The sequence below is a fragment of the Heloderma suspectum genome, chromosome 3, assembly GCF_057233095.1.
Source record: "Heloderma suspectum isolate Gila_16-S chromosome 3, 16-S_ref, whole genome shotgun sequence".
Classification (NCBI taxonomy): Eukaryota; Metazoa; Chordata; class Lepidosauria; order Squamata; family Helodermatidae; genus Heloderma; species Heloderma suspectum.
Genome location: NC_139460.1, coordinates 240,772,259 through 240,786,537, shown reverse-complemented (window position 1 = coordinate 240,786,537; position 14,279 = coordinate 240,772,259). Strand labels below are relative to the sequence as shown.

The following is a 14,279-nucleotide window of genomic DNA, read 5'->3' as shown; positions in this document are numbered from 1 at the left end:
ATCAGGGACTTAAGACTTACGGCCAATGGCAAACTTAATCCAATGACCACCTGGCTGGGACTTGAGTCAGCAGCCCAAGCACAGCAGATCCATGCATCCTGCACAGGTGACCCAGACACAGCACTGAACCTGGTGTGGGACAGATCAGACATTTGCTATGGAGCATCTGTAGAGATAGAAAATGCTCTCTCGATGAAATTGGGAAATTTTTTCCTAAGATTCCAAAGACTACCACAAGTTGTGGGACTTAGCAGACTTGCTGCAAGAGATCTCAGCAGCAAAGGCAGACCTGTGCCCACCAGGGCTCTCGTGCCTTGACCACTACATGTCACAGAAGCCCATCGCAGGAAGCCACCACACTCAATCCAAGAAAAGTGCATCTCTGCGGTGCACAAATACAGGGAAAGGTACCAAGGCGTTTCCCCTCCTTTTTCTGTCTTTGTCAGCTCTATCAAGAAAATGGCTCAACAGAAGAATGATCCCTGTCTTGACTTCTCTACACCAGGCACCAGGAATCCTATCTACGACAAGCCATCCTCACATAACTTCAGACCCAGTCCAGCTGTGTTTGTATGCAAGACAGATATAGCAGGTGCCACACTGAAGTCCAAAAGGGTAGAAAGACCAGACCAACTCTGCCCAAGATTGCACAAGAAACCTCACCCTTTAAGCAAGTGTCGAGGAGTCAGGGAAAAGCCCCTCCAAGAAGGTAAGGTCCTGTTAAAGGACCACAAGATTTGCTATAGGCGTTGCACCTCTACAGAACACCTTGCTGAGGAACGTAAGGTTGCCATATAATGTCAAGAATGCAACAGTGTCAGGCATAACACCGCCTTGCATCCAGACACCAAAAGAACCAACTTCTCCTGGCCTGCCTCTCCCATCACTAAGCATGGCAGGGAGAAGACAGAGTAAGCTGATGCCACCAAACCTAGTGGAGAAGGAGCCAACTAACACTATGGCAAAGTGCACCCAAGTATGTGGAAATGGGAGGCAAGGTAAGTCTTGTGCCAAAATATGCCTAGACGAAGTGTTTCTGGAAGGACAGCCTGAGAAATCTATGAAACTGTATGTTGTGCTGGACAACCAGTGTAATCAGTAACTGGGAAGACCTGAGTTTTTCAACATGCTTAATCTTTATGGGGACAAAACTCCCTACACGATCAAGACATGCATGGGCATCGCCAAGACGACAGGGAGAAGAGCCACTGGTTTTGGGGTATCATCCTGTGATGACAAGATTGGCTTTCCCCTTCCCATGTTGATAGAACACAACAGCATACCATACAACAGGGAAGATATCCCTACACCAGATGCTGCCTTATGTCATCATAATCTGAAGACAATAGCTAAACACCTGCTGCCTCTCAACCCAGAGGTTCAAATACTATTATCGCTTGGAGGAGATGTCATGCAGGCCCATAAGGTTCACCAGCAACACAACAGGCCCAGCAAAGCACCCTCAGACCTTGAGTATGACCTTGGGTGGGTCATTGTGGGATAGAGGACTTCAGCCATTAAGAAGAAGGAGACACACCCTAGGTGACACAGTGTTTCGGACCACTAAAGATGACAACAAGCCAGTTTTGTCCATGGAGGATACCCAGTTCCTAAAAATAATGCCAAAGAAGACGAATCCAGGGGTTGGGTTGCACTACTTCCCTTTTGCACACCTAGGTGCCACCTTCCTAACAACAGAGAACAAGCCTTATCATGACTCATCATTCTACATCAGACCCTAGAGAAGAACACAGATCTCACACCTCCATGCAAAGAGGATGAAGAATGTTGGTACCTCCCCTCCTTTGGAATGTACCATCCACAAAACCAGTCAGATTCGAATAGTATTTGATACCAGTGCACAGTTTCAAGACGTTTCCTTGAACCAAGTCCTTCCCCCAGGACCAGACTTGACCAACAACCTTCTAGGAGTCCTTATCCGATTCAGAAAAGAGACCATTGTTATCACCGCAGACATCCAGCAGATGTTTTATTCCTTTGTTGTCCATGAAGACCAGCACCACAGCCTCCTTATTTGTGACAGCCTTATTCCTGTGGACTGGGAGTTATTGTTTCTTTGTTGTTCCACTGAAAGAGACTGTTCAATAAAGAATTGTTTGTTGGATTCAAAGAGAGGCTTGAGTTAAACTGGCTGACAAGTGTCTATACGCAGGGCACATAGGCATGAAGACAGCACAATGACACTTCAGGTGTTTATTCATGGAAGTATCTCTCTGTGTGTGTGTATAACTAATAGCAATAATAAACAGATATAAATACTGATGATGATGACGACGATGTTGGTATAGATTACAGTTTAGCTAGAAATATAGCTACAGTCAAAATTTGCTGTTATCTCTTTTCTACTACTTTAGGTTACTTTAACTCAGAGCCCAATTTTTATACTCAGATATGTCACATGAAACTTTTCCCCAGCATGTGAAGTGCTTTCCCCTTGAGCTTCTCTTTTGCTTAACACAATCCCTCCAAATTACTTTGTTTCCGTAGGGGGAAAAGAGACAGAACCTGTATTATTCACGTGTGGGTGTGTGAAAACAGCTTGTCAGTTTGACTAAGGAAACATCCAGCATGGAAAGAGTTAAGGACCTTTTCCCCAGTCTCCTCTTCTGCTTCCAATTTCATTTTGTCAGAGGAAAGTACACACAAGTGTGTGTAACAGGTAGTTTGGTCCTCAGCCACATCCCTGTCTATGAACCTGTGGTACATGAAACAGTGATCTGGATTCAATACATCAGGACGCCATTTATAGATGGGTTGATTGGGGGAGGCTTGATTATCTTGTGTGTGTGTGTGTGTCTATGCATGAAACACCTTAGTGCACTGATAGTATCACCTTTTACTTCACAGGAGTATTTGCTTGTGGTGATGACCTTACACATGGATCAGGGTCATTCAATAGTCCCTTCTATCCTGCAAATTATCCAAACAATGCATATTGCGTGTGGACAATAAGAAATTGGAACAATTTAAATATAAAGCTCACATTTGCAAGTATTGAGTAAGTACAAGGAGTAGTGACCTCACAAGGAAATGGTGCTTTAACATTGCAGCTCATTTAAATGTAGAGGATGGGGAACTTTGGGAAACTCTTATCATGCTGTATACATACACAGCTCACTCATATATGTTTGTTATTATAATTGGGAAGCACAACAATTAACATATCAGTTGGGAAATAAAACTTCCTGTTTTCTGTACAGTGCTAGCCCTCCCACTGAACAAGTGGAATATCTGCAGCATGCTGGGGTCTGCAAGGGGAATTGAACATTCTCATATTGAATATCATCTCTTTCCCTCCAAACTCCATTTGTTCACCTCTAATTGTTGCTCTTTTGGTTGGGGTAGTGCTGGCTGTAAAGGGCTGTTCTCCCCCCCCCCCATATTTTTTAGCAAAGCAAGGAGATCTTATATGGCCAGTTGGCTTACAGCATCCCTGCCATAATTAGTCAACCGACTAAGTTGCTGTGTTGAGTTATGTGTTCACACAGATTGCTTGTTTTTATTCCAGAACGCAATGCTCATATGATTATGTTGAGATCTATGATGGCTACATCTCCTCACGTTTCCTTGGAAGGTTATGTTCTGGTTCTTCCCGAACATTTTATTCCACATCAAATGTCCTCACAGTGCATTTTTTCAGCGACTCCTCAATAACACGTAGCGGTTTTAATGCCACCTACTCTTCATTTTATTGGCCACTTGGTGAGTACCCCACACGTATATGAATCTAGTTTGTCTTTGATGTTTGAACTTTTACATTTCAGTAATACTTCTGTAATAATTGAATAATTGCTTGATATTATAACCAAGCTTGACAGCAGAACTAATTTCATTTCAAATTACACTTACTTAATTTTAATACAAACTTGTAAATCAATCAAAGCAGTCTGAAATTGTTTATCGTATACGTATTTTCCATCCCATGTAATTGGTAAGTTCTTTCCTTCCATTCTATTTAACACAATCCTGACATTTTCAACTTTCTGGAAACATTTCTCTCTACTAAAGACTATAAGGTGGCATTCCTATGGTCCCTCGATGGTGTCCCAGGGGGTGATAGAATGGATCAGGTCTCCCACTCCTAGGGCAGAGAGAGAGAGGTCTTCCCTGGAGGAGGAGTTCCAACCATGCATCCCCTGCCCCTGCCCCAGGAACCTTCCACAGCTGGCCTCCTCTGATGTTCCTGATGTTGGAGAGGAGAGAAAGGAGGTATGGTAGTGGACATGACAGGAATCTCTGGATCCAAAAGATCCACAGCTCTCATGGCCCCCCAAAATACCTGCAGAGTGAACAGAAAATTACACAAGCCCTGACAGATTTTAGTGGGAGATAATCAGTTAAGGAAGAATAAATTTTGGCCAAAGAGGAGAAAAACAAAGTAAGCTTTGCTCCTCCCTCACTCCTGCATTGCCAGCATGTGCCCAGCAGGACACTGTATATTTTGGACGCTCCAGTATCAGAGCTCTCCAAGATCAAGGATAGAATTGCCCTGCTCATCTTGTTGTCTGGACCAGGATCAAGGGGAGGAATCGTTGGACACCTGATAAGGGCTGACATCCCACTGGCAAGAACCCACTGGCAAGACAGCCCACTTGGCCCACTGACAAGAACCTCTTGAATTTGCTCCTCTCACCATTGCAATCTGCTTCTTCACCTGCTCCTTGCTCTGGCCCAGGCAACGGTGCTGGTATGAAGGAGAAACAGTAGATATTACTTCCTTCTCGCTCTCTGCCTGTAAAACAAGCAAACAGGAGCAATGATGAGAAAGGGGATGAGAAGCGATAGCAGCTGGTGACAATGGCAGCAAGAAGGTAGACTCATGGAGGGAGGGGGTCCATTGATGGTGTCTTCCTCAAGGGCCCTCAGAAACCTGGAACTGGTACTGCTTGTTGTGAACCTTACATTCACACCAGTTCATTCCTGCATGCACACAAGAAATGAGAATCAAAAGAGCAGAACAGACCATAGGTAAAAGCAAGGAAGAGAGAGAGGAAAAGGGAAAAGAAAGGAAAAGGGAGACAACAACCTCAAACAACACCAGATATTTCTCAATATTGCTTTCTTTTTAAACCACATCCACAAAATTTCTCCAGCTTTCTTACTGAGCGTTTCTACACGACACATTTATTGTGTGCTAGTCATTCCCAACTCACAGCTGTTTCTTCTTCGTGGTCTCTGAGACTCACACATATGAGTTACGCGCCTGTGCAGAACAGTCATTTGGAACGTTCTAGAGCTAAGCCAAGTTTTAAGCATGAGCCCTGCCCACCTCCTCTGTGCACACTCCGAGCGTGGTTCCTGCCTCCCTCTCAGCTCCTTTTCATCTGCTGTAATGATTAGCAGCATTTGGACCATTCTCTTGCCTCATGGGAAAAAAAATCTATAAAAATTCAACTATCCCCTCTTGGGACGCTGAACAAAGTTATTCTTCTTTCTCTCCCCCACCCCTTTCCTGTCTTCTCTAAGTTTTCTTCCTTTTTTCTTCATTGCCACTTTGGGGCATGTGGGCTCCAAGGCCTTCTTCAAAAATTGTACCCGCTGTAGTGGGAAGATAGCTTTAACCCATAGAAACTCCAGTTGCCTTCTCTGTCATGGAGAGGCACACAGGGTAGACTTCTGTACCCACTGCCAGGCCTTTATGAAGCAGGCCAGGAGAAACAGAATGGCAGGCCTCTGTCCTCTGTTATGAAAAGAAGCCCTCAAGGCAGCAGACACAGCCACACTGAACCGGTCTCTGCATAATGCTTCCATCTGCAAGAAGCTGGCTCTGGCTCTCTCTCTCAGCTTCTTCCAGTGCACACTATGAAAAACAATTCAGGGCTACCATCCCCAGTAATGGCACTACCAGCCCCTGCCTTTGGCTGTGCCTTTAGACCAAGAAATCGAAACCAGCCCTTCAGTACTGATGGTCGAGACTGAACAGGTCAAACAGACCAAGTCCCAAAATAAATGCCCCGCTAACCCCCAGGCACTGAGACTCGCTAACCCCAGGCACTCGGTACTGGAAGGTGAATCCAGGAAATGTTTGTGTGTGTGTGTATGCCACTGGCTGTACTTCCTGAATGTTTAGTGCCACTTTTGTCAAACCCCTTGAATTACAGCTGAAAGTCCTGACTTCGCTCCCATCTGGGTGTGTTTCCTTTCAACTTCAATGTGGTGGTGTACAGAGGCCAACTGCCAAAACAGTTATCCTTGTTCCAATATTTCTGGCCCTGACTGTAAATGCGCAAGAGGAATATAGTATTACCATATTGGGATCATAATGATATGACACAAGGTATAGAACTGGCCAGACTTGTCTTCCACTTCATCTGCCTAGACCTCAGCCTCCTCACTGGAAGCCACCATGAGAGATCAAAATCCTCTCTCCCTGTTATATGACATAAGGCCGTATGCTGAATAAATTGTCAGAATGGCAAAATTCCTTGGAGCAGAGATTAAGGTCCCTCTGGTCACAGTCATGACCCTGTCTTTAGAAGAGTACAACCAGGCTTAGCACCAACAGTTACTATCCTGATGCTTCCAACATTACTGCAAGTAATCAAACAATCCTGGGTGAAACCTTCTACTCTCCTGCCCATGTCTAGAGAGAGAGAAAAAACATATATAGAGTTCAGGAAGAGGATTGTTCCTTCCTCTTCAATTACACACCAAACTCCATAATAGTGGAAGCATCCCAATCGACGACGAGACAAAAGCCTTACTCTGTCCCTGTGGATTCAGAGGGAAGAAAACTAGACTCGATGGGACACAGAATTTCACTGCAGCCCTGGTATTCTGCACCGCAAATTACAAGGCATGCATGGCAGCCTCCCAACAGTTCTTATGGGAAGAAGCAAGCAGCCTTCTTTGACCATCTCCCAGAAGATGTCAAAAACTTAGCAATGATATTCCAAGCTGAAGCCCAAAGATTAGCAGGCCAACAAATCAACAGAGCCCGCCACATGGCTCCAAGGCTATGGCAGCCATTATTTCTTTGAGATGTCATGCCTGGCTCTGTACTGTAGGACTCCACCAGCAGGCTAAATCAAGAGTAGAGGATGCCCCCATTCAACAGCGAAGGCCTTTTCAGCACTTCCATGGATGATACCCTTGACTATGTCTACAAAATGGCTGCATCTACATCTGCTTGGAAGATGGGAATGGGATCCCAATCCTCAGTGGCCTCACCACATCTCTACTGGCAATGCCATTGGCCACCTCAGTGCCAATCCGACTCAGGTCTAAACTGGGCCTCCAAATAAGGCTCACACACCTCCTTCCAGTCCAGGAGATCTTTTCAGAACAAATACCACCAACCTACTCGTCATGGTAACCCCTTTGACGAAACTAAATGTTGTATTTGACTCCTACAGAGGAGCCTGACCATTGGCTCCCCTTCAGCAGAACAGGCTCAAACATTTTCTTCCTGCATGGAGGTCCATCACCACTGACAAGTGGGTACTTTCTATCATCACCTGAGGTTATTCCATCAAATTTGAAGCCCAGGGGGGCTCTGCTGCTCTACTTGACCTACTTGGGTTGTAAGAGAAGAAATAGCTACCCTCTTGAGCAAGGGCATGATAGAAAAAATATCTCCTGTTCAAAGGACCACTAGTTTCTTCTCCAGGTACTTTACAGTCCCTCAAAAGGACAGTAGTCTTTGACCTATATTTGACCTGCAGGACATCAATTGCTACATTTGCCCAAATAAATTCAGAATCACCACACTGTCCTCCATTCTTCCCCTCCTGTGTCAGGGACACTGGTTTGCTACAATAGAGCTTCACAATGCTTACTTCCACCTCTCTATACACCCTGCTTCTTGCCCCTTTTCCAGATTTGCCTCGGGCAACAAACTCTTCTAGTTCAAGGTTCTCCACCTAGCCACAGCTCCAAGAGTCTTGATGAAGTGTATGGCAGTAGTGGCAGCACATATGAGACTTCAAGAGATCATCATCTTTCCATACATAGACTGGCTCTTTGTAGCCCCCTCTCACCACCGCCTCAGCGCCAACATCAACATAGCCCTGTCACTTCTGGAATCTCTCAGCGGGCAGGTTGACAAAGAAAAATCCTGGCTCATCCCATCTCGAACCCGACAGGTCAAAGGGGCACTTCTTGACTCCACTTGAGCCCATGTCTACCTACCAGAGGACAGAACAGACACCCTACAGCACCTTGCACAGGAGCTGAAGGCTACCTGCCAATGTCAAGCAACCAGCATCCAATGCCTTATCAGGATCATGGCCTCCACCACCTCAGTGACTCCATTAGCACACCTCCATATGGGATCACTCCAGTCATGGTTCCTCTGAATCTTCAACCCAGAAATAGACCCTCAGACTTGAATCTAGTCTCTTCCCAACTTGGTCCAGCATTCCCGAAACTGGTGGATGGTCCTGACACACCTCTTATGGGGGCTCAACTTCCAGACTTCCTGTCCGTCCGTGACAGTCATCATGGACATGTCTCACTCATGATCAGGGGATTGTGGTCTGACAGGAAAGCACCCTACACATCAACCAACTCAAGCTACTTGCTGTTGCCAAAGCCCTGAAGGCACTCAAATCACATATCAAAGGGCAATCTGGCCAAATTGCAATGGACAATATCACGGTTGACTTGTACATAAAGAAGCAGGATGAGACAAGATCCCTTCACCTTCTATGACTCACTCTCAGTTTCTGGGACTGGCGCATATGTTGCCATATTGTCCCCATTGCCATATACTTTGCAGGAATGTCCAACACTCTTGCAGACTCACTGAACAGGTCAGGAACTGCCCCACATGAGTAGGAGCTCTCTCTGACAGTCACACTTGAACTCTTTGGTATGTGGGGCACCCCGAGTATCAACCTCTTTGCTACAGGACTAAACATAACATGCCAATCTTTCTGCAGCAGAGCTGGTCACAACCCAGACTCCCTGAGAGACGCTTTCCTTCTTCACTGGGGAGGCACTCTAACTTATGCATTCCCCCCATCCCCTTTGCCTGTCATCAGATGAGTAGAGAACAAGATACCAGATGATGGGGCTCACTGCATCTTGATAACCCTGTGGTGGCTGAGAGAAACATGGTTTATGACCACACTTTTCTCCATCTCCCTCATGTCCTGGATCTCATTATGATGAACAACAGGGAGATCAGGCACCCCAGCCCAGAGACTCTGTGTGTCTTTGCATGAAAGGCAGGCAACCTCTCCAATTTTCCAGCAAGGTCCTAGAAGTAATGACTGCTTCATGCAAACCTTCCATCCAGACTTTATTTGCCTCCAAGTGGAAGGTCTCTCTGAAATTTCTTACTCTAACCAAACAGGACCACAAATCATGTGGTCTACTGAGTATATTGGACTTTGTTCTTTCTCTGAAACCTAGAGGTTTAGTACTCTCTTCCATCAAAGTTTACCTAGAAGCCATATTGGCTTATAATGACAATATTGAGGGTTTCTCTCTCTTCTCGCACCCTCATGTTAAATGGATCCTTAAAGGACTTGCTGCCCTCTAATCACTGGTCTCCCCACTGGTCCTGGCCTGGAGTGGTACTGGCTCAATTGATGCCCCACCCTTTTCAACCTATGGCCACAGTCAACCTTAGGATCCTCATGATGGAAGTGGTTTTCCTCATTGCTATTACTTTGGCACAAAGAGGGAGTGGACTATGTGCTCTAAGGCATGACCAACCATTCCTAATTTTTCATAAGGATAAGGTAGCACTATGCCCAGACTGCTCCTTTCTTCCAAAGGTTGCCTCACAGTTCCACTTAACTCAGGATATTGTGCAACCAACTTTCCTTCCTCAATCTACCTCCCCAGTGGAGGTCAAGCTTCATTCCCTAGATGTCAGAAGGGCACTTTAATTCTACATCCACAGAACATGGATCCTTTAAGAACTCCAGCCGTCTATTTGTCTGCTGCTCAGGACCCCAAAAGGGTCACCCTGTGTAATCACAATGCTTCACCAAATGGGTGATTTCAGCCATATTTCTCGCCTATCAACTGGCACACTTATTGGCCCCACCACAGTTATGGGGACCCTTGACTAGAGTCATAGCATGCTCTGCCACTTTTCTCAGAGGTATTTTGATTCCACAACTGTGTAGCTCAGTGATCTGGGCTCAGCCTTCTACTTTCATCAAATATTACTCCCTAGATATAAGAGCTTGCACTGATGTGGCTTTTGGCAGAGTGGTTCTTTCTTCAATTTTGGTGTGACATCTCCCTCCTCCAGTAAGTCTCTTGCTTTTCAGTCACCCATATGTGTGAGTCACAGAGACCATGAAGAAGAAGGACAGGCTACTTGCCTGTAACTGTGGTTCTTTGAGTGGTCATCTGTGAGCTCACACAACCCACCCTCCTCCCCGTTTCGATGCCTCACCTTCTATTATTTCTCCACTGCGGCAGATTCAAAATTGACAGGCAAGCAGGAGCCACACCTGGCGCATGCACAGAGGAGGTGGGTGAAGCTCCCACCTAAAACTCTCTTTAGCTCTAGAATGTTACAAAGAACTGTTCTGCAGAGGCGCATAACCCATATGTGTGAATTCGCAGAGGACCACTCAATGAACCACAGTTACAAGTAAGCATCCTGCCCCTACAGATTCTTTAGACAATGTCATGACCCTTCAGTTTCACTTCTGTTTTTAAAAAGCACTTTTCAGTGAGTTTTTTAAGAGCAGGGAAAATGCGGTATTATTTGTGAACACAAAAGGAAATGCTTTTTCCATTGTGTAATTGCATTATTCTACTATACCACTGTGCCATCTAGAGGTTATGTAGTGGAAAAACAGGAAAGGGAATGCCCTTCTTGTAGTGCTCAGATCTCAGTTCTATGATAAAACTGAAAGTAGATACAGTGGATTAACAGCCTCATGTAGAAAAGTTCTATAACTCTCTTCCATATCTTGACTGTTATCTACCACTTCATCCTTAGTTAATAGGTCTGCTAACTCTAATGTCAAGGTATCAATATTGGTTCATTCTGAGATTTACATTTCTATATATGCTTTCTAACAACAATTGCATTAACCCCCCCAAAAAACTAAACCCTTTGTTCATTTTCCAAATTCCATATACTTTGGATATATCACAATTGGTATCTCTCCCATTTTGCCACCTGAAAATATGGTGGAGAATATTAGGAGGCAATTTCCTTTCAGCCGTAAGTAAACCAAGTTATTTTAAGAGATATTTTAATCAGTTCTGATGCGAGTGGGAAAAAGCTCACCCATTTGTAGTGCTAAGCTGTTTTAAGCCAGGACAAAATTTGGATGGGAATGGGCCTCAGGAATTTCTGAACTAGGTGAGTCTGTTTTGTACTCACCCATTTCCAGAATTCTTCTCTGTCCCTACTCCTACCAGCAACCATGTGAAAGACTATTTTCCACACATTATTCAGGCTAGATGAATATGTTGAACTACCTCTCCCTATAACTTAACAACTACCGGGAATACAGCTGTTCAAAATCTTGTCTCTGTTTTCTACATTTCCAGTAGGTATAAACAATGCACCTTTTATTCTATTGAAGCGCAGTATGTTCTGTGCAAAATCTTCTGCTTATCAGTCTTAAGTTTAAATCCATATTGGAAAATGTAATACTGATAAGTGGCCTTGTTCCATTGCATTGGGTCTCTCGCTTTAGTTCCTTATTAATTTTCGCTTTAAATATATAGTTTTTTTCACTTTTTCTTTCAAAGTACTGGTAAATTCCCTTTCAAATACTTGCAAATGACCTATGTGCATTTGGGATGCAGAGCTCCATTGTGAAATCCACCTTAAAGCTCTTTATAGCTCTTTAGCGTGTCCATTGTGCTGTATCTTCTCTACAATTACGGTGAATTACTCAAAAGAAAACAAAAAATGCAGAGGAATATTAATGGCCACAGGGGAATTATTTTGAGACTTCAGCAGCCTTTGCTGAGATTTTACAGTATCTGTTACCATAACTGACTGTGAATGCCCATGAATGAACAACATGCTTTTGGAATTTTTCAAGGTGTCCGGCTGGTGAATGGAAATAATGACTGTCAGGGCCGTGTTGAAATTACTCATGTGAATGGAACATGGGGGACAGTTTGTGATGATTCATGGAACCTAAGCGATGCAGACGTGGTATGCAGACAACTTGGATGTGGACGAGCTGTTTCAGCTGTATCAAATGCATATTTCGGTCAAGGCTCTGGTCCTGTTCTCATGGATGATGTTAGTTGTAGTGGAAATGAATCCTTCCTTTGGGATTGCTTTCACAGTGGCTGGGGAGTTCACAACTGTGGCCACCATGAAGATGCTGGTGTCATCTGCTCAGGTATTTTCTGATTTTGTCATATACATATTTTATATTTCTGCATTAGCATATTTAAATTGTTCAAGCATCTTGCTTAGGCAGCGTATGTGTTAAAAACACAAAAGTGTATTAGCCAATGGATTGTCCAGTTGTGTCAAAGTGAGTCAAGACTGAAATAATTTAATCTTCCTAACCTTAACTAATGGCAGTATTTGCTTAGTATTTGCTTAGTCCAAGCCCAGACACAGAAGAAAAGGGAAGGGGGGAAAAATTGTAAAATTGTACTAATTGTAAAAAATAAAAAAAAGGTCAGCGTGGTAGGCAAATTTGTGCTGACAACAACTATAATCTACAAAGAAAAAACTTTATTCTCAACGATCCTTTTGAAGAAACTCTTCCAGTATCCTATCCCAGGGAGGGTATAACTCTCATTGCTTTCCTCCAAATAATTGTCAAGTTTTGACAGGCTTTAAAGATTCAAAGTATCAGTTCTAGACTAAAGTTCAGGAGGAGCAGGAAATAAGTGCCATTAATATGTCATGTTCTGGTGGAAGACACATGATGTCATGAGATAAAGCATTTGATGTCTTCAATGAGCTATAATGACTAAGGCTGAGCCTGCAAGCCTATGCACACTTTTCTCATAGTAAACCCCATGGTACGTAGGACTCAGTTCTGAGTTTTATGTTCATAGGATTATGCTGTAAAAGTTATTTCCCCAACCCAAATAACAGCTTTATGTGTAAGGAACCACGTGTTCACATAACCCTAGCTGGATGGAAAATTAGTATGGCATTATGTGTCATTATGTGTCATCATCATGATGTCATGCGTCACTATGCTATGTACTCCTCTATGATTGGCTGTTTTCATATGCCCTACTGTTTACCTTATAGTCAGTATGGAGCTGCTAGAGCCAGTGCAAGTAGGAGCTGGGAACACATACAGCCATTATGCACATAATAGATTCTACCAGCTACCAATTTCAAGTTTCGGTGGTATCCCTACATAATGACGAAGTCTGAGCCTGAAACCCTATGCACAAATTTTTGGATAGTAAGCCACATAGTACACAGTACTTATGTTTGAGTAATATGTTCACAAGATTATGCTGTAAGCCTATGTAGAATACCCCAACCTAGCTAATGGCTGTATGACCAAAGGAGCAGGCTTCCAGATTTCCTGAGCTGAATGGAAAACTAGATGCCAAATTTCCTAGCTTGATCCGGGAGTTCGGGTTGCACTCAGCTAGCCCAGTTCTGGCCTTATGTGATCTCTGTTCCCAGAGAATTTGCTGTGGTGGCTGTGTCAGCATCAGACCAATTGGTGGTTTGCCACTGAATTTCGGCAGCAAACCACAACTGGGCCCTTAAAAGGCCAAATTTAGCTTTAAAACAAGGTTCCCTTCTTCCATATGTCATGTTCCCTTCTTCCCTCACCCAATCAAGGAGAAGACGAGGATGAAACTTTTGAAAAGCAAATAGCCAATGTTTTAAGGAAGCATGATGTAGTAGTAATGGGGGACTTCAATTTCCCCGACATTTGTTGGGAGACAAATTCTGCAAAACATGGCCCCTCCAGGAAATTCCTGACTTGTGTGGCGGATTACTTCCTCCTACAGAAAGTAGAGGAAGGAACTAGAGGATCGGCTATCCTTGACTTGATCCTAACCAACAGAGATGACTTAGTGGATAAAGTAGCAGTTACAGGAACTCTGGGGGAAAGCGACCATGTTGTACTTCAGTTCTTGGTTCTAAGGGAAGCAAAAGTTGAGTGTAGTCAAACGCGTACCCTGGATTTTAGGAAAGCTGATTTTAATAAACTAGGAACAATGTTAAGTAAGGTCCCATGGCAAACGACTCTAATGAGAAAAGGAATCCAAGATGGGTGGGAGCTTTTAAAAAAGGAAATTCTCAAGGCACAATTACAAACAATTCCAACAAGAAGAAAAGGTGGAAGACAAAAGAAGAAGCCAACGTGGCTTCACAAAAAGCT

The 14,279-nt window shown here is 44.0% G+C and overlaps 1 protein-coding gene across 1 annotated transcript in view; it reads left to right on the top strand.

The window, feature by feature from the left end:
- LOC146350943 (uncharacterized) overlaps positions 1-14,279 on the top strand; it is a 351,952-nt gene that overhangs the window by 20,518 nt on the left and 317,155 nt on the right. Inside the window, 3 exon segments of the mRNA XM_084845663.1 lie at positions 2,838-3,019; positions 3,530-3,723; positions 11,997-12,305. Of these exon segments, the coding sequence (XP_084701789.1) occupies positions 2,838-3,019; positions 3,530-3,723; positions 11,997-12,305 (685 nt within the window).